The 21320-nt window shown below is 37.2% G+C and overlaps 2 protein-coding genes across 4 annotated transcripts in view; one reads left to right on the plus strand and one right to left on the minus strand.

Annotated features, from left to right (window-relative positions):
* LOC142344374 (uncharacterized) overlaps positions 1–19216 on the minus strand; it is a 35626-nt gene extending 16410 nt beyond the window's left edge. For all 3 annotated transcript variants that reach the window (XM_075395974.1, XM_075395973.1, XM_075395975.1), the window contains exon 1: positions 19187–19216. The gene's annotated coding sequence lies outside the window, so the exon portion shown is untranslated. The remainder of the gene's footprint in view (positions 1–19186) is intronic.
* On the plus strand, positions 18657–20536 carry LOC142344376 (uncharacterized). Its single transcript, XM_075395976.1, has one exon. It carries the CDS (start codon positions 19263–19265, stop codon positions 20148–20150), a length of 888 nt encoding a protein of 295 aa, XP_075252091.1. The 5' UTR covers positions 18657–19262; the 3' UTR covers positions 20151–20536.
* Positions 20537–21320: the final 784 nt, after the last annotated feature.

Here is a 21320-nt window from a genome sequence, read left to right on the forward strand (position 1 = left end):
ATGCCCTAGAGATTAACACGGAAAAGACAAAAATTATGAAATTCCTACCCTTTAGACGCCTGGGCGACGCTCAGAACGTTAATTACATGGGAAAACCAATAGATCTTGTCAGGGAGTTTCTATGCCTTGGAAGTCTGTTAACTTTAGAATACGGTCTGAACAATTCTAAATAAATTTCACAAAGGCTAGAAACTCACTAAGGTCTAAAATAAGTAAAAAACAATTCCCATAATATCAATTTTCAGAGCGCTCACAGGCTTCTGGAAGCAGTTATTAAACCTGTAGCGACTTACGAGGTTTCTGTTTTTGCATCACCCGCGACCCAGTAATCTATCAAAGCCCACAACAAAAGTGCATTGGACAATACTGAAAGCGCTGGGCCAACATCTCAAACTTCGACACAAACAAACAACTGAAACACTTGTATAGAGACAACTTTTTGGGCAGTCAGAGCGCAAAACCGCGCAATAGACGTCCATTTGCAGTTTTTATGCCAACGGTTTACACAAGCTGATGTGCAGTACCGGAATTTGTTAACGTCAAGATAAGCCAAGTACATGCGTCTGTGAGTTCTTCGGTAATCCGAACTTTGGGAACTTTTACTTGTTCACCTGCAAGGCCATACAATCAGGAATTGATCAAGAAAAAGTACTATATCTCAATTATAGCTCTATAAACCTCACTCTTATCGGCTGATGCATGTTTACTGTTTTAAAATCTGTACACAAGCGTTTATTTAAGCTTCATCGCTTAATTTTGTTCCACGATATGTTCTTTTAATACTGTCTATATGAAAGCGCAGTTCAATTTTCTCTCTCAGGATTCTATTCTGTTTATCCCCCCATGTTTCTTAAGACCCCCATTTATAGTTATGTGTTGTTATATAGCACGTTACTATGTAAAAATATTGCACGTGTGGCTCGGGGTCATATAACATATTCTCACTAAGCTGGGTCGACAAAAGAGATCCAAAATTATAATTCAGACTTAATCAGTTGATTTCCGAAGTGGCATCGCAGATGTCTTTTTCAAAATTGTTACCTCTATTTTTTATTGGTTGGATAGAAACATGCTAATGTTTTTACTTCATAACCTGTAGCTAAAAATTAGAGAAAACCCCAGTTTTTATCTATTTCTAATCGGCGAAGCAGCTTCGTGGATCAGCGCAAATACTTCGCAGATCAATGCAGGCATCATTACCACACTATTGCGGAACTTAATACGTTACTCCTATATCACTTTGTAAAACCATCACTGACATGTTAGAAATTCAATATAGACCAACGGCTTCCAATATGTGGCACACAAAGGGTCCAACCAAGTTGGATTGTTCTAGAAAATTTGGGCAGTAAATCATTATTTAAGAATGTTGCACATGATTTGCGGGGTATGCAGATAATGTGCACACTTGTAAGCTTGGGGGTTCAAAAACGGAAAAGATCCAAAAATTCTTTGTGTGTAACAGTTTAAAATGGAAGCGAACGTTTATTGTGGAGAAACACTAGACTAGTGACAAATAATACCATTCATATTTTTAGTGCATGATAAAGTTGCAACTTTGACAAGTTTTTAGAGAAGTGCATAAAAACTGTTAACCAGACACCTTTCTATGCATCATTGGCAGTGGTGACTGGATTGCACTTTTTATACACTACTTTTGACAATGGGCAATATCTAAGTAGTCAGACCTTTTCGAAAGCATCGGGTGTCAGATAGTAACGACATTAGGATCTTTTCCGCTAGGGCCCCCCAGCTTAGTGGTTGCATATCATGTGCACCCCCCCGATGCACGTGCTTTATTATTACCATGATTTACTATGTTTACTATGTAGTATTATAAGCTCTGTGGACTACGCAGGGGTGCAAAACACTATGACTCGAAGGAGCTCTAATTCCGTCTGTTTCACGAACATAGTTAACATGTGCCATGAGTTCTACGACTATGTGGATCAATTAATTGTTGAGCATGTCCCGCTCAGTTCCAGACATCGGCAAAAGTTGTGTCCCTGAATAACGTCTTCAACTTCAAACATTTGAAACGGTTATAGACGCAAAATGACATCCTGGAACATAAACCGCCTAGTCATCGAAGTTGAAGGTGACACAGTTAGAGAATAGTATCGCAGAAAATTGTGAAAAAGATGGTTTACCACCAACTTTTGTCAATAAACAGCTGGTCTAATGAGCGAAATTCTCCAAAGAGTTTTCAAGAACCTCATGAGGTTACAAAAGATACCAAAGCAGTAGAAAGTGGCATCAGTTTTACCGATCTTCAAGGAAGGACATAAGAGCCAAGTCAGCAATTACAGACCTGTGTCGCTATTGCACAGAGCCCGCAAAGTATTCGAGAAATACTTTTACGAGCCATTGATGAATCATTTTCGTAAGCACTTGTGAGCTTGTCAACATGTTTTTTGTGAAAGATAGATCTGTCGCAACCAACATGGTTGGTTTTCTGCATGAAATCTATCAAGCACTAGATGATTTGTGGCTTGCTACACCAATTTCTCAAAAACTTTCGATAGAGCTCCTCATTTTGGGGCTGATGAAGAAAGGAGTTAATATTGGGGTAGGAGATTGTCTGTTAGAAGTGCTGGCGAATTAATTTGATAGAAGCAGGTAATTTGTAAGAGTAGACAATGTCTCCTCCAGGACGTTGGACATAACAAGTGGGGTTCCCCAAGGTTTTTCTCTTGGGGCCGCTACTGTTATTCGTTTTTGTGAATGGTCTTCCAGTTGTCGTCAACTTTGGCAATCCTTTACTGTTTGCAGATGATTTCAAACTTTTGATACACGGAAATCTAGAGTCAGAGATTCAATCTGACCTCGAACAAGTTGCACGATGGGTGAAAGAAAACAGGAATGAGCTGAACCCAAATAAATGTTCTCAATTGGTCCGTATAGGACGTATACTCAGTTTTTGACCTGCCGTAGGCCCTCTAGAATCAACAGACGTAGTACTTGATCTTGGCGTAGTTGTCAATATTTTGCTAGCATGGTCTATGTGTTTGGAAAACCAATTAAACAAGAGCAACAAGGTAGTTTTTTGTTTGAGAAGAAATCAGTGGAGCAAAGTGAACGATAAAGTCAACATATGTCTCTACAAAATGTTGTTACTGCCGATTTCGGATTATGGAGTCCAGTTCAATCACCTTATTCGATTGGACTTGCACGAGCTAGATTTGCAAAAGAGAGTATTGTAGAGCATAATGAACAAATACAAACTTAACTACGAAGAGCTTCTGATACGATTCTATTTTCTACCTTTCTCTATGTATCTGCTACAGCCTACTTTTCTTTTCGAGTTTACTGGAGCAGAAGTTCTACACGTGCCCCCATTTAAAATCCACGTGAGGCAGATAAAAGAAAAAATCTACTCTTTTAGCCTCAAAAAAAGTCAGAAACGAAAGAACCCGACATCAGTTCTTCCACCAAATGAGGTGAATTGTCATTATTATTGGAAATGAAGTGTACTTCTTGAATCCAGTTGATCTAAAAGCCCGAATTATAAAGCTTTTGAAAAATTGTCAAAAAAAACTTCTCAGAGCAAAACTTTTGTTCTTGGCAGCTGGCGTGTGATTGCCAGCTGTGCCGAGATTCCAGGTCAAGATTCTAATCCTGTCCAAGATTCTAAACCAACGACAGGGGGAACTCCCCTTAGGACATCCTGAAAATCCACAATAACATCCACAACAACAAAAACAACAACAACAACCGGGCTACATACCGTACTGAGGGGGCACACATGGAAAAGATCCCTATATTATTAATTCGTCCTCACCTAAAACTGCCGACTCTCTTAAGCATGTTGATCACTGGTTGCCGAATTTTGACTTGAAAAATTTTCAAGCCTTTTCCGCCTGAAACTCGAAAAGGGGCCTTTCCAGTGTTTAACATTAATCTTGCTGCCTTGATCCAAATCTATCCGTATCAGCTACGTTTGCAGCCCTCCAAAATTATGGAATGGCTAGTCTTTTTTGCGATGATCTTAACAATTGATTGCTTTTCAGTTAAACATTTTCCATAAAAAATAAGCGGTACCAAGTTTTCTGTATCTCCAATTTTTTGTCCCGAACAAAAATAGGTTCCCAGTTTAAGATTCAAGTCATATTTTTTCGGGGTAGCCGTGCTGACCACTAAATTGTATTTGCAATTGGAGCAAGTTCACTGCATCAAGCCCTTGTTTCAAGAAGAGATCAAGAGTTGACATTGCTCAAACATTGTCCCAACACGTATACAGTGAGCCGGGATCCTGTCTAAAAACAGAACCCAAAACCAGTGAAATAGTATCATAACCTGCACCAGATTGACTTCCTCGAATTGCATACTCTTGAATCTGATGTTAACAACGACCGTAAATTCGGCAAACTTCTAGCAAAAAAAAAGGAACTTTCACCGAAATCACATACCAAATCACGGAAAATAGCAGAATTTGAAAAAAGATCTTAGGAACTGGGCTTTGTTGTCCAGGTCCAAACGTTATCATTGAGGGAAAAGGGAACTGAGCTTTATTGTTCACGTCTTGAGTAGAGGTCAATTAGTCAGTTCGGGAAACGGAACTGAGCTTCGTTGTTCAGGATTGCAGCGTACAAAAAATGAATGAGAAACTGGAGTGAGAGACAAAGGTATTAAATGACCGACTAGTGTGAACGGAAAACGGATGACTAAATTGGTTGCAAGTAAAGTCGATTCAGCACGCAAAACAACCTGCAAAAGTATTGTTAAGATTTAAGCTGAGGACAGTGCCGTGCAACCAGCAAGAGAACAGAGATGCCATTATTTGAATGTCATTAAGATTCCAAGCGATAATTGAAGATTCACAGAAAAGCAGGTCAGAAAATCTTGTCCCAACAACAAAAGAAAGGAGTGAACTGTTGAAAAAAATAGGAGTGAGAGCCCAAATAACAGAACAAAAAAACTGGGAATTTCGACAAAAACGAAACCAAACCCTGCTCAATATTTGTCGCTTTTCCATCCAAATTTTATGTCAGATTGGTACAGGCTAAGGCGCATGAAAACAGCTGGCTGAGAGGGAAGTGTATCTCTTGCCTGCGCTACCTAAAGAGGACTCTATCAAAGGGATTTTGTGTTTAAAGAAGAGGAGAGAAATCATAGACAACGGTGTTCCCAAAGAGAAACTGGAATTTGGAAACTTTGAACTCTTCAATGACGGGGGGCACGAGGAGATAGAATCAAGTGAAAGAAGGGTTGCGTGACTAAACATTGTTAATATTCTCTACATGAAAACAAAAAGTATTCTAAACATAACAAGAAGGTCCAAATTATCAAATGCTGTCACCCACTTTCATTACCACAGTGTCTGTTTGAGAGAAAGGTGGTTAATATATAGATCACGTAGATCCAATAGAGAAGATAAAATTGATAAAAAAGAGTGCACAGAGCGGTGTGCTGATAGCAGTAAAAATCGACGATGACAGAGAATCAGTCTAAAATGAATTACCAGAATGCTCTATTGCAGTTAAATTAAACGTACACAATACAGAAACGGTCATGTGCACATTTTACAAGCCTCCGAAATCGAGCAAATATAGGTACACATATGAAGATTTTGACAAAAACATGAAGAATTTGAAGACAAAACGAGAGCAATTTTCATACGTGTCTATATGAAATTTCCCTCAGCAATTTGCCAAACATTTTGGAGTAATGATAGCAACAAACAAAAGGATCTCGACCTATTTAAGAAGAATGAATGCTAGCCAGCAATCAAATTTGAAACCAGGTCACAGAACACATTTGACGGTGCCATTTCCAAAAAATGCCAAGTGTTTGCCACAAATAATTCAGACTTCTCAAAAATCTTCAATTGCTTGGATAACGCAGCCTCGATGATCTCGGTGCCCTCATAAGCAACTGAAACCGGATATTAGAACCTTTTGGAAATTCGGAAAAGCTGACTAGGAAAAAATGAATGGGTTTCTAGAATTTACCGCGGTTGTACCATGCTGCCACACTATTATAAATAAAATCTGCCAGGATACCTATGAAAATCTTGACCGGGTGATTGACATCAACACTCCGCTAACAACAGGGCACCGCCAAAAATTACCACCTCGGAAATTCTCTGGGGCATCCATTCTGATTAAAAAACTCAGGACGCAAAAACTATTTTAGAGCAAAGGCCAACAAGCTACCTCCAATCTTCAAGGCAAAGCTAATTTTTTCAACGAGTTTTTTCATTCGGTCTTCTCACCCAAAACTAATTTCAACACTGAGGAAAACGCAAAGACCCAGAACTTACAAACTGAGACACCTCTAGAGTAGTTATCTATAATATCCTAAATGATCTTGACACACGGAAATCACGGGGTCCAAATGGCTACCCACCCGGGTGTTTTCCAGAAAATTTCAAGATAAATGAGCATAATTATGCATAAATTAGCCAAAAACATCAAACAACTAAGGAAATTTCCGGATTGTTGAAAAGTTCCTGCCGTAACACCTATTCACAAAAAAGATGACAAACGTCTTGTAGAAAACCAGCGCCCTTTTACTCTAGATTAAACAGATAGTAAGGCACTGGAACAATGCTTTTGTAAAGCACTCCATCGACACTTCACGAAATACTTGAGATCAAACCAACACGGTTTTGTAATGAAAAAATAAATTCTGACAAATATGTTGTCCTTGATGAAACAAATTTTTGAAATAATAGCTTATAGTGTGGATAATGAGGTTCTTTCTTTGTACACTGACTTTTTAAAGGCATTTGAAAAAGTACCTCACGATGAGCTGTTGAAAAAAAGTGAGCAATAATGGGGTTGGAGGTTGTATCTTGGATTTTCTTTTCGACTACTTAACGGAAAGAAGACAGTACGTAAGGGTGGAAAACTTCAAATGGGGCGAATAAGATTTAACGAGTGGTGTACCACTAAAATCTCTGCTGGGACCACTAGTCCTTTGCATTTTCTTTAAGGACTTACCAGATGTACTTAAGTTCAAAGAGCCCTACATTGGATCTATTCTGTTTACCCCACCCCCCCCCCCCCCCAGCATAGTGAGCTTAAATTTTTTCTGACCCCTAGGGCTCACGTGCTATTTCTCTACATAATAACGTGCTATTTAACATCGTATGTTTTGTAACTGGGGCTCATAAAGAAACTGGGGCCCAAACAGAACAGATCCCCTACATATTTGCTGAAGATTAAACAATTCTCTGCGTAGGCAAAAAGCGTGAAGAAGTACAGGAAGACTTGAATGAATAAATGGAATTTCTCCGATGCATAATCAAAGGTTTAACAGAAAGATCTTACGAAAACTAAAATATAGCACCCAAGTGGATACTCAAAAGCCGAGAGGCTGCATGAAAGTGCTCTTGTGGGCAAACAGTGAATAATTAACATATAATTCAATAATAAGTATAGATTACATGTACAGTCCTTAGAAAACATTTTCTTTCATAATTATTGTATTCATTATACGTTCTGTTAACTTCATAAGTGCAAATTCAGATATGTTAATTTTAAGGGGCGGTATTGCATTTTGATCTAACAAAAATTGTACAGAACGGGACGTCTGTAGGTAATTGAGTTTTTTTGAGAATTACTTTTAGTCTTAGATTTTTTAAGTTTACCTGATGTGTTTGATCTTGTAAAACAAAACGTAATATTGCAAGGAGAATTTTCAGTTACTTTGCTAGTATAAAAACATATCAAAGTGTTCTTTATGAGATATCTTATGTAAAATTCGTATATGGATAGCACGTTGCTTTTCAAAAAAAACCCATTAATGTGTTCTCATCGGCCTTTATAGCAAATTATCCGTAAAATTTTTTCTGAAGTACGTATAATCGATTCAATTTGTTTTTGGAGGAGCATCCATATAGTAACAAACCAAACAGCATGACAGGTTGTATAGAGTTTATTTATAATAAGCGAGCAAAATTTGATTTTTGACAAACTTTCTCAATCGCTAAGAACAAAAATTAGAGAAAACATCATCAAAAAAAGAACTAGACTTTTTACGCATTCAGATTAATGTAATGTTTAACTGCTCTGAGGGATTTCAAGTTTTAATGTATGGTCTTATTGTGCGCAGATCAGACTAACAGATATGGTAAAACCGGAAAAATTTCAAAAGAATGCCGTAACTTGATTGTTGAGACCATGCCATGAACGATAAATCAACCAACTCAGGATACTGAATGTCTTACGCCTTCCTTTGTACATCCTGTTGATTGATATCCTGACACCTGCTAATCTGAAGAACAACGAAAGCAAACGCATTGTCTTCCCAGAGTTAATCGAGCTTGCGGGAAGAAGCAAGGAACTAATTAAATTATGAAGAAAACCAGAAATGAAAAAGCAAATTCTTTTTAGGACATGCAAAATAGTTAATCTATTGAACAAACAGAAAGATTTTCTCAACCCGAAGGGATTGAAAGAACGTTTGTTAACAGAAATGGGGAAGTTTGTTAATTGAAGTTTTTGCGATCAAAATATCTGCACATGGCAGCTTCATTGCGACTGCGAAAAAAACAGAGAGAATTGGACAAAATTTTAAGTGCATGAAAGTGCTCTTGTGGGCAAACAGTGAATAATTAACATATAAATCAATGATAAGTATAGATTACATGTACAGTCCTTAGAAAACATTTTCATTCATATTTATTGTATTCATTATACGTTCTGTTAACTTCTTAAGTGCAAATTCAGATGTGTTAATTTTAAGGGGCGGTATTGCATTTTGATCTAACAAAAATTGTACAGAACGGGACGTCTGTAGGTAATTGAGTTTTTTGAGAATTACTTTTAGTCTTAGATTTTTTAAGTTTACCTGCTGTGTTCGATCTTGTAAAACAAAACGTAGTATTGCAAGGAGAATTTTCAGTTACTTTGCTAGTATAAATACATATCAAAGTGTTTTTTATGAGATATCTTATGTAAAATTCGTATATGGATAGCACGTTGCTTTTCAAAAAAAAACTCATTAATATGTTCTCATCGGCCTTTATAGCAAATTATCCGTAAAATTTTTTCTGAAGTACGTATAATCGATTCAATTTGTTTTTGGAGGAGCATCCATATAGTAACAAACCAAACAGCATGACAGGTTGTATAGAGTTTTTTATAATAAACGAGCAAAATTTGATTTTTGACAAGCTTTCTCAATCGCTAAGAACAAAAATAAGAGAAAAAATCATCAAAAAAAGAACTAGACTTTTTACGCATTCAGATTAATATAATGTTTAACTGCTCAGAGGGATATCAAGAGTAATATTAGAAAAACTTATCAGTTGTGTCATAGAAGAATTCAAATACAGCTGGTTTTCAGCAAACTATGATGCAATGTGATTGAGCTCGTTATTCAAAGCATGATTATTTAACATGTTGGATTCATAAAGTAGACTTGTTTCATCTGCAAACATATATGGATCCAATAGCTCACAACAGAGAGGAAAATCATTTCTATAAAAAACAAATAACAGTGGTCCTGAAACAAAACCCTGTGGTTCACCAAATATGATGACCACTACTTGAGATAGGCAATCGCCTAACTCAACGCAATGGGTTTTGTTCGTCTAATTAAATTTAAACCATTCCAATGCAACTCCTCTGACACCATATTCAGAAACCTTTTGAAGCAGTTGAGAATGATCAGTAGTGTCAAAGGTTTTCTTAATGTCAAGTAAAATGCAGCAGGTAAATTTTTGTGCGCAAAAAGAATGCTCTCTGTAATTTTAATGAGGACATCAGTTGTAGATCGTTTAGGTTGGAAACCAAAGTGCTTTTTATATAACACATTTTCTTTCTTTAGAAACTTATAGAGATGGTTGAGCATTGCTCTGTCAAAAATTTTGCTCAACGCAGGAAGCACATATATGGGTTGATAACTCTCAATTTTCCGTTTTGATCCAGCCTTATGTATTGGACAAGCTTTTGCATGTTTCAAGCAGTCAGGAAAATTAGCTTTTGTGAAGGATAGATTAACTAAGTATGAGACAGGATACGCAAGAAAGTTTGAACAAAGTTTTAAAACCTTAGCAGGATTTATATCCAAACCGGTTCTTTTATTTACAGCAAGGTTTTGCAACAAATTGAAAATTTCTTTTTAGGTACAATCAAAAAGATAAATTGATTTTGGTTTATTTTCTGGGCTTATGCTAACTTTATTTATCCGTGTTTCTATCGAGTTGTTAATTTTCTTACCAGTGGAAAACAGTTTTCATTACAGCAATCAGCGGCTCAGTGATCACCCTCAATGGTAGTTCAATTTTCTTCCTCAATCGAGATTATATCATCTTTGCTATTCTTGAATTCAATTGAAAGTTGGGTAGCAAAAAAAAATGGCCTTTGCCTCTAGACAAATGTACGAATCTAACCTTCAGAGGAGAGGATGAAACATACACAATATTTGACGAAAAATTGAAACAACAAACAGAAGTGAAAGAATTCGGTATAATGGTGTGTGGCAACTTGAACTGTTCATGTCATATTGAAAAATGTTGATACAAGCGAACAAAATGTTATGCAGTCAACAAAAAAATGTTGCAAAAGAAGTAAAATCATTCATTAAGATCGGTTTGTACAAATCGATAGAATTATCAGTTTTAATGTATGGTCTTATTGTGCGCAGATCAGACTAACAGATATGGTAAAACCGGAAAAATTTCAAAAGAAAGCCGTAACTTGATTCTTGAGACCATGCCATGAACGATAAATCAACCAACTCAGGATACTGAATGTCTTACGCCTTCCTTTGTACATTCAGTTGATTGATATCCTGACACCTGCTGAAAAACAACGAAAGCAAACGCATTGTCTTCCCAGAATTAATCGAGCTTGCGGGAAGAAGCAAGGAACTAATTAAATTATGAAGAAAACCAGAAATGAAAAAGCAAATTCTTTTTTAAGACATGCGAAATAGTTAATCTATTGAACAAACAGAAAGATTTTCTCAACCCGAAGGGATTGAAAGAACGTTTGTTAACAGAAATGGGGAAGTTTGTTAATGGAAGTTTTTGCGATCAAAATATCTGCACATAGCAGCTTCACTGCGACTGCGAAAAAACAGAGAGAATTGGACAAAATTTTAAGTTCTGACTCTAGGGAAATAGTCCCCCCAGTGATAAATGCAAATCCTGAAACAAAAAACATACGAACAAACTTTCGTTCAAACGCTTGAAGAGTCTAAAGAAAACATCAAGCCGGCCGCTAACGATAGAATACGGCAACCGGACCAGTCAAAGCAATTTTGCGAAAACAGAAATGCTAAACGAATGTTTGCATTCCGTTTTTTACCTAGAAACCCTTCAAATTCAACGCAATTCTTGTTAGAGACTCTACGCTAACAAAAAAGACAAATCCAAATCCATAATTCGAACCATTCTTTTGCATCTTGATATTAAGAAAACAAGAGGACTAAACAAGAGGTACCCTCTAGCCTTTATTGACAAACCCTGTTCATACGCATGATACATACGCTCTTTGTGATGCTCATGAACATCAAGAGATTACGAAAAATACCCGTCTGCTCGAAAACTGCCGCGGTAACAGCAATCCACAAAACTGATGAAAAGTACCTCGTCAAAAACTATCGGCCGATCTCACTATTAAACATTGACAGCAAAAGGCTTGGAAAAAGTCTGTATGAGGCCTTGTGCGATCATTTGTCAAAATTTCTCGCCACCCGTCAACACGGATTTGTTCGACAAAAATCCAGAGTCACGAACATGTTGTCTATTCTGCGAATGGTTTACAAAGCGCTTGACAAAGATAGTAGCAGTGCAAAGGTTGCCTTCCTTGCTGATTTCTCCAAAGATTTGATTTTTCCAAAACTTTTTCCAAAACTTTTTCCAAAGTAGCGGAGATCAGCGTCGGAGGATGCATCCTCGAGTTCTTGTTCGACTAACTGACAAACCGGAAGCAATTTGTGAGAGTGGAAAATGTCTGCTCGCAAATTAAAGATGTTTGTAAAGGTGTATCTCAAGGATCCTTACTAGAGCCTGTGTTGTTTTTTATATTCATTTCGGATCTACCCGAGGCCGTTTTTTTCAGGTAAATATGTCTCTTTTGGAAGATCTCAGAGTTCTAACAATAAACCGCACTTAAATTCAGAGATACCTGCATTCCATCGAAACTTGGGTTAGCTCGAACAAGATTGAGTTTGATTTGGACAACTGTGCCTAAGTAACATTCCGTGGTGATGATCACTCCTTCTGTCTCTTCGGTGTAGTGCTGAATATTGAAAACAAAATTAGAGATTTAGGAATTCTAGTGACCTCAGAACTAAACTGGAACACTCACATCAATTAAAGCAAACAGCGTTTTTTCTTTACTCCGAAGGAACATTGCCTAAAATATGAGCATGGGAATTAAAACATGCCTCTTCAAATCGCTGATACTGACAATTCTCATTTATGGCATTCAATGCATATATATATATATATTTATATATATATATATATATATATATATATATATATATATATATATGTCAAAGTCAAATATTTCCATCTTGGGAAAGTTTCAATAGAAAGTAGTGAATTGGATCTTTGGAACAGTCTCATACTTTCAACAGATCATAATGCTGGATATACTCCTGCTACCAATGTACAAAGTTGCTAAACTTGTTGCTACCTTCACAGTTCTCAAACGAACCATAAAACAGCATCGAGCTACTACAAACAGGATATGTCATCACGATCGAATGAACTGCTCAAATTGCCAAAGACTAGGACAAAAAAACGCGAAAAGAACTTGTCTTCCGCACATCTTGACTGGCGAACAAAGTAAACAACTTGATTGATTGCAGCTCATCGACTGGACAAAAGAAACGAATCATTCAGCTCCTCTGGAAATTCTTGGAAACGAAAGTCAACGAAAGCAACACCTGCACCTGGCAGCTCGCATGCGTCTGCCAAAACTGCCGAGGAAAGTGGACAATTTTCTAAATTGAATGCTTGGGATAAATGCCCTTTAGCTTTGCTGTAAAGATTTTACAACAACAACAAAAACAACAACAACAACACTAAGCTGTTTTATTCTCTCTAAATTTTCTGAAAATGGCAACCTCTACTTAACCTCTATATAACCCCTATATAAAAAAAACTTGTTGTTTTGAACAAACTAAGATAATATATGATTTGTATATGCAAAATTTTCTAAACTGAATGCAAGGGATAAATGCCCTTCGGCTTTGCTGTAAAGACTTCACAACAACAACAACGAAATTAAGCTGTTTTTTTCTCTCTGAATTGTCTAAAAATGGCAACCTCTATATAACAGTTTGCAATTGGGGCCTTAAAAACACGGATTGCCAATATTGAATAGATACGAATTTGTGTATAACTTAAGCGCTACAAGTAGTAGTAGTAGTAGTAGTAGTAGTAGTAGTAGTATAAGTCTTTATTGCTTTTGAGGCACTAAAAATTGAAAAAACCCAGAAAATGATAGTCATCATGCTAATTTTGAAAAAATTTAAACATCAATAACTTTGGATTAGAATTGAACAAAGATGGGTGCTCAAACACATCAAATGAAGCAATTTTCTGCATTTCTTTGAAATTCAAGGCACTTCGAATGAAGAAATTTCTCCGCGTAGATTGCTTAGTGGTCTTTTTTACAACAAATTTCGGCCTGTTGGAACTTCGTAATAATCGACTCTTGTAATCAAGATGAAAATCTCCATCCAGGGGCATGTCATAAAATCCAAAAAAAAAATAAGATTGAGCATGACCAGGTCACTGAATTGTAGGAAACAGGATATAGGAAAGAGCTTAACTAGTCGATCCTTGCAAAAATTTCCAGAGCAAATTTTTTTACAGCTCCTTTTCTTAAGCGATGTCAACTTCCGCAAATCACCAGTAGAAGGAAACCAGACTTCTGAAGCATTAAAAAGCAATGATAATATATCTAACTTGTATACAAAAAGTTTAGTAGAGGAGGGTAAACTAGAGAACTAGAGGGGAGATTTCAACGAAGCGATATGAATAAGGAGTAACATAAAAAAATTCTTTCTGAGATCTGCTTGTCTCATTTGAAAATATGGCTAATTGTCAAACCCAGATCTTTAACAAGAGGAACAAGTAAAAGAGCAGTATCATTGAACTTCAAGTTTGTTGTCTTGTTAGACATACCACCGATTTAAAGAAGTTCAGATTTTGATGCCTTAACTCCATTGAATTTTCTTCTGCCCAGAGAAGACAGGTATCAATGTCCGATTGCAGAATGCAGGGATCAATATTAAGAGCTTTGCTGTCATCAACAAAAAAGAACATTGACGAGGAAAGGCATAACGGGAAATCATTAATAAAAGCAATAAACAAAAGCGGCCCAAAACAGATCCCTGAGGCACAAAACTGGTTATCAGGTGCCAAGTAGAGTAACTGCTTTCGACTTTAACACATTGATAATGCTCAGAGAGGTAAGAGTCCAAGAGTCGTCAAAGTTTACCACCAATAGCAAATAAACTTAGTTTGTAAACTAGGATTGAATGGGGCAATTGATCAAATGCCTTACTGAAGTAAAGGTAAAGACTGTAAGAAGTTTCTGAGCAATCCAGATTGTTGTAAAGTTCGTCTAGATAGAAGAGTAATTGAATAATCGAGGAGGCATCTTCTAAGTCGAAATTCACGTTATTAAAAATACGGTCACAGAAGTCAACCGCAGTTTTGATTGGTGGATTGCCTACGCTAATAAAGAATTTTTTAAAGGCATCGGCAATAACTTGAGGACCGCAAAGTATGTCACCATTGTAAGTCCTTTAATTTGGAATGGGAGTTTGTTGATGATTATTGATAAGCTTGTAACACGCGGATAAAATTTTATGCTTCTCAGCAAATCCAGTGAAAAAACACGCTGTATCAAGTTCTATGGAGATGCACAAGTCTTCATGGAGATAATGAAGAGTATGTAAACAACAAAACTTCGAGGTTGTTTTAACTTTGCTATGGAGATGTACAAAGTGCAAGATGTAATACCAAGGTAATTCAAATCGTTTTTGGCGCTTGCGCGCTGTTGAAGTATTTCGTCAAAACCAGAGAACAATTTTTTGACGTAATGTTCATCAAAACTGATAGAAACTGAGGAGAGGTTAGAACACAACGCAAAAATTACGCTATAGAACCTGCTGAAAGGGATCTTCGCAGGTGCACTAAGAGTTGAAGTAGTGCTGTAGCTAACCAATAAATCAAAACAGGAAAATACAGTAAGATGATTAGAGAAGGCCAAGGGTATGTGACTCTTCTGCGGCAAAGTTATGTCAGCCAAATTAGTAATTACAACATCAAGTGTATGGCCCGAAGAATGAATAGGGGAAAAAATGAGTTGATAGTTTGAGTATTGAATCATAAAATCTAGGAACACTTCAAAGTCAGCATTATTTATGCTAAAGGAATTCCAATCAACATTACGTTCCTTGAAAACACCTGTGATTATAATTTTGAAATGCTGAGGAGGAATAAGTTGCTGGATTGTACCGTGAACAGTAGTCCAATCAACTCTGTATTGGCTGCCTCTCGAAGGATACAATAATAAGGAGTGATCGGTCTGTGCGACGTTTTACGGCACAGGCAAAATCACAAGACTTCTTTAGTGCTTCAAATTTAACAGTCTGTTTGCAGAGATTGAGAACACCTCCGTGTTCCCCGATTGAGCGATCAGCTGGAGTTGCTGCTACATAGTCAGTATTCAAAGAAGCATTGTCGACGAAATTATCGTCGAACCAAGTTCCACATAAACACGATATATCAGGATTGTGAAGTGATATCAAGTTAGTTGACTAGATTCGTATGTTAATAGACACAAGAGAGCGAGAATTGAGAGTCAGCATTGATATTTGAGGTCAATTACAGAGAACTTCATTCCCGTCGACAATGAGCTTGAGGTTTTGAATTTTGATTTTTGACCTATCTACGTTGTTTTGCAACAGCTTGTAACGTTTTTTTTCAGGATTTTTTTCTTGTCTATCTTCGTAAGATAATTCAGGCACTACAAGAACACCTTTATCTTGATAAGGCAATTTTCAATTGCCTTGTTTCTACTTTTTCTGGCATCCCATACATTAGCAAAAGTAACAGGAAGAGGACGATTTTTGTCTTGCGTGTATCCTCCAAGACGACGGCAGTCATCTGTGCAGGCATCCACACCAATCCCGACGCATTTTGTGTCAGAAGAATTTTTGTCATTGAGAAGACGTTCATTTTGATTTTTAGTTCAGTAATCTAAGTTACACCAATGAACTTGGGTTGCCTTTTAAAAGCCGAGTCAACGTTTTAGCCTTGTTGGTAAAATGTCCGAGACGAAGAGAAGATCTTGAGTTGACGATGGATGTGGCACAGAACGTATCAACTTTGGTTTTTAAATCCGATAACTCGGAAATCTTGTCCCGGTATCAATTATGACTTGATGATTTCTAATAACACGATCATTCACGAAGTTTATTTGTTTAGAAATAACATCAATATTATCAATATAAGACTTAGCTTTTTTTGAGGTGCGAGATTGTATCCTTGAGGACAAATAACAGCCACTCCTTCGTCATCTTGCCTGTGACACTCGTATAGAATCCCTCGAATTAACTTAGATTCTTAAGTATCCTCCGAATTCTTGTGAAAAATTCGAAATGGTGGAAATAGTTGAATTCAGAAATTAAAGACAAATTTCAGCTCAAAGAAAGATTATTACAAGTGAATTTTTATAAAAGTGAAATGCAGGGAAGGCAGCTTCAGAAATTGCGTTAAAAGTTATTATGAACCATGATACTCAAAATTTACCGATTAAGCACCCGGTTTTATCTTTATTTGCGTTTGCCAAGATAACTTGGTCTCAGAGTCCTTGCACTGTTTGTTTTTCCTAAACGCGGTATTTGGTCCCAACGATAGCGTTGAACATCATATTTACTCTCTGACATAATCTCGGTTCTAGTGTCTGAACCATAAACTCTTATGACAATTGACTAGAGATACTGTCTCATAATAAATGAGCCATAAATCAGAGCGTTTAGCTGTCATTTTCAAGTGTTTTTTTTGTTTGCAGCCATGTAAAATGTAATTTTCGAAAACATCCGCATGAAAAAATTTGTGAGCTTGTTTGTAGGGTCACTACACTGCCTTCCTCTATGGAAGCATAATGCTCCACTCATTATTTAAAAACTCGACAGCGAACTTCCGTCCATGAGTTTTGTATATATTACGTGCACCGTCATCCATAGGCACGCATCTTTTTTGAATTAAAAACTGGAATCTCTCTGTTTGGCCTCCTTTATCAGGGTGTATAAATAGAGATAGATGTTTGAATCGCCGATGGATTTCCTCAATCCTTGCAGTGGTTGAAATCCAAAGTAGATCGTATATTGACAATGCTCCTGTACTGGGTAACTTTGTCTTCATCTCCTGTACTCGTCGTGTAGTGAGCTCTTTGGCGTTTATCTCCGTCTCTAATTTTAACTATAAATTTCTTATCCTTGAAGCCGTTCTTGAAGCTTTTTTTCGAGATATTTACAGCTCCCCCTCGTATTCAACGAGTTTTTTAAGAGCTGATTTTAGCTCCCCAGACAAAAAACGTCTGATTCATTTCCTGCTGACTCGCTGTTGAGCCTGGCATTCCAACTCATCTAAACTATTACTAGCTTCGATTCGAACACCAAAGTGCTACCGTTGCTGTTCGGCAACGATTAGTTGTTGCTTTAACTCAACAACTTGCCTTTGTAGCATACTGTTTTCCTGTTGTACACTTTTAAGTTGCTCCTGTAGTTGAAAGGAAGCAACTACCAGCTTTTCGCGGTTTTCTAACCGGACTTTCATCCGACTCCATTCCTGCGTAGTAATAGGCGGTCTCTGGGTTAGTGTTGTTGGGTATAATTCGTGCAGGGCCACGACCTTTCTAAACCGGGTTTTGAGCCCTCAGATTCAATAGACTCCCCGTCGGACACCTGCTTTTTTTCGTAGAGTTGCGGCAAATAATATACGTAATCTCCCACTTCTGGTTCCATTTCGCTTTCTAAACTAAAACAATATTAGACATGTTTAAGAGAGTGAACATTATTCCAGACATTCTATTGACGTTGAAAAGTTTTCCTACTGAAATAGATTTTTTTTGGCTTACAGCCCCTTGCTCAAAGACCGTTTAGTCTGTGCCCAACAAATCGCTTACTTTTGTTTCAACAACCTTTTTTGAGACTTGTTTTTGTTTTAACTGTAGGTTTTTCAGAACGGTTATATAATTAAGTTCGATTAATGGGGTAATCGGCTGTAGTGTTACTCTTGGTTGAAGACCTTCCAAAGCTGCTTCTAGCTGCTTCTCCGTGGTTAAACCATCGAAAACATCCTTGATAATAGGAACTTCACGTTTGGGTTCCTGAAGATAACACAACGCTTGTGCTTTCTCTACTATCGTACGGTTTTGACCAAACGCTATCCAAGAACCACTACCTAGTTGGAATACAATAGGGAAAAATGGGTTGCAATTTATTAGCGTAAAAATTCTATAGAAAACATTGGATATTGGGTTCATATAGTGCACGTGGCTCTGATTATCATTTTGTCTTACAATAATCGGCACTTCCTTAGTACAGTAATTTAGATCAGTTAATTCTACTTATGTATTTGCACAATGGTGAACGTAAATTATTGCACCTGCTGAATCTGCATGCAGTCCTATGACTCCCTCTTTACTAATGAAAAGAGAATGCGAATCACCGTTCCCCATAAAAGCCAATACGTTTTGTCTAAAAATTTTGTTCATTCTACATCTCTGATTTGACATTTCGTCAACAATTGCATGCAGACTGTTAAATTCTTGGACAAATAACGCATCAAAACCACTTCTGCTGACACCTTGAGTAGTTACAGTGCATGTCTTTTGCTGAGAATTTATATCGAGGCTAAATTGGTAAAACTAGACGTCTTGATGGTTAGTTTTATTTACCACTAGATGGTTTATTCTGATTTCGTCGCTCAAAACTTGTATGACAAATTTCCTTTTATCAGTGGTCTCGCCCATCACATAATGATGATTACCCACAACAATCAACTCTGCTGTGTTTTCTTCCGAGAATCCAGCTAGATTGAATAATTTTGTTATATTTTGGACAGTGTATTGGATATTGAAGGCAACATCATCTGAATCCACCAATTCGTCCACTGAAGGATAATAGTCTCGACCACCAGAAGTGATGTTTCGGGAGCCTCCACGGCTGCCCCATCATCATTCATTGCCATATGAAACTATTTAATAAGTTTATCACAACAATTAGGCTAAAGGGCTAATTTCTATGAATTTTTAGTTCGTTCCTCAGGTGGCATGGACCGAGAAATTTTATATTCAAGAATACACGAGCATGCTTTAAAGCTCTCCGAAGTGGCATTTACGTTTGAACGCCCAGGACAAAAAGTATTTGCGCTTCATGCAAAGAAATTATGGCGCGGTACCATTGTTGCTGTGCGGAAAGGCCAGATATATTGTATTCTGATTGCAGACCTGAACCTCGAAGTTGACAAAATGTACAATTTACTAGTGAACTCTGACTCGGAGCAGATATTGGATGATAAATTTTGGCAAAAGGTGCCAAAGGAGCTAGATAGGCATGAGGGCCAGCAGCAGTGTAATGAAGCTGCTGAAGAAATGTGTCCGATGAGTTTGTTCAGTTACAATCAGAATCGTATTTATTCCAAATTTGAAACCACTGACTCCAGCAACAACGATCAAAGTATCTATTCCTTCAAGCAGCAGCGTCAGAAAGATGCTGCCTTAGAGTTGTCCAACCGACTGGGTCGGTGGATCTCTCTGGAGGCTCTGGAAAAGCGCGCTCTTCGACATACCCTTTTTGAGGTATCCAATAGATTCAGTATTGAGCCAGAAGACATGCAAATTCATTTGCTCAACAAAGTAGCTTCCTCGAGTAAACAAAATTTAATTTTGGCTGCTCTTCAGAATTGGCCCTTTAACTCTAATGAGTTGGTCCAGACGTTGATGCAATTCTTCAAGAGAAATCCGGACCGAATCGCAGGAACGATGGGAGCTGTCTATGAACTCAGTTTGAGAGTTCTACCGGACGATCTGGTTACAGTGTTGAATGCAGACTTGAATAAGTTATGCCGAAGAAATCTGCAGTTCAGGTCTATTTTCGGACAAACAGTTAACCGACGGTTTCTGGAGCGCTTTGATGCATTCTGCATCAAAAATTCGTAGTCAATTCAGGAAACTAAATAGATTTGATTTTGAGGGACTATATTTGTACTTTTTCAAATACCCCCACTATGAAAACATAATTGGAACTTAACAACGCCTAAATAAGTCGTCTGCATGTGAATCGTTTAAAGTATGATCTTTCTTTAGCAGTGAGAGTAATGATCTGAGATTATTCCATCTTGTCACTAGCGAAATATGAACACGAAGGAAGCTTGTAGAACAGGCAAAATCTTGTAAACGACTGTTTTGTATAAATCTACTAGTTTTATTTTCTGTTTTTATGGTTATTTTAATCACCTTTAACTGTTAATTTGCTGGATGGTGCTTGGAACGTTATTATGATTTCTCTTATATAAGTTTAGCAAGTGAATATACGTTTTTGTTCACATATTTTAAACAGTAGCACGTAGAAGTGAAAAACTAATGACGTCTACTCTTCTGATTCTAAAAATTTTCCGCTGTGATTTTTGGTTCCAGTAGTATACGTGTAGAAGTATCGCTATTCATTACAAGTTAAATCACCAGAGAAATATTTAGCTACTGCAAAATTTATTTTTGCTCCCATCATGTGTTGCTAAAACTAAAGTATTAATAAATAACAGAGAGTCGGTTGTAAGTAGTCGAGATGATAAATCGGAAATCTGTTTATACATATTTCAGTGAACTCATCCGACAAGTGACATGTCACAATTTTTATTGATCAAGAGAAGCTCAAGATTTGAATTTGCATCAATTTTTTAAATTGCTCTCGAAGAAAGTTTGAAGCAATTTTTGTAAACGTGCGTTTCTTTTTTTTGCAAAATTTTCGCTTGACCGTTTTTGCGTTCTAGAATATTCTTTCGATATTATTTCTCGAGTGACGTTTTCACGCCAGACTTCTTAATTGCGTGATGTAAATTGCTTTTTATTCAGAAATTAAAAAACAAAAACGATTGTAAGGCAGGGTAATAGATAATATACGGCAGAAATACCCGAGTGGTTAGTCCTTCAGCCTAGGGTGGCGGAGGGCGCGGGTTCGAACTTCTCCCTTGTCGAAAGTTTTTGCACCCATAGAAACTTATCTAGGCTACGGCGCCCTCTAAGTTAAATTACCCTCGTTTGACAGCAATTTGTCCGACGTTAGTTGATTTATAGTTTTAACGAATTGAAGAATTTATGGCCACGAGACTT

The sequence above is a fragment of the Convolutriloba macropyga genome, chromosome 8 (genome assembly GCF_964194025.1).
Source record: "Convolutriloba macropyga chromosome 8, txConMacr16.3, whole genome shotgun sequence".
Taxonomy (NCBI): Eukaryota; Metazoa; Xenacoelomorpha; order Acoela; family Convolutidae; genus Convolutriloba; species Convolutriloba macropyga.

Excerpts from the sequence above, each read along its gene's own strand:
- LOC142344376 (XM_075395976.1), top strand. The coding sequence starts at position 19,263 with ATGGACCGAGAAATTTTATATTCAAGAATACACGAGCATGCTTTAAAG.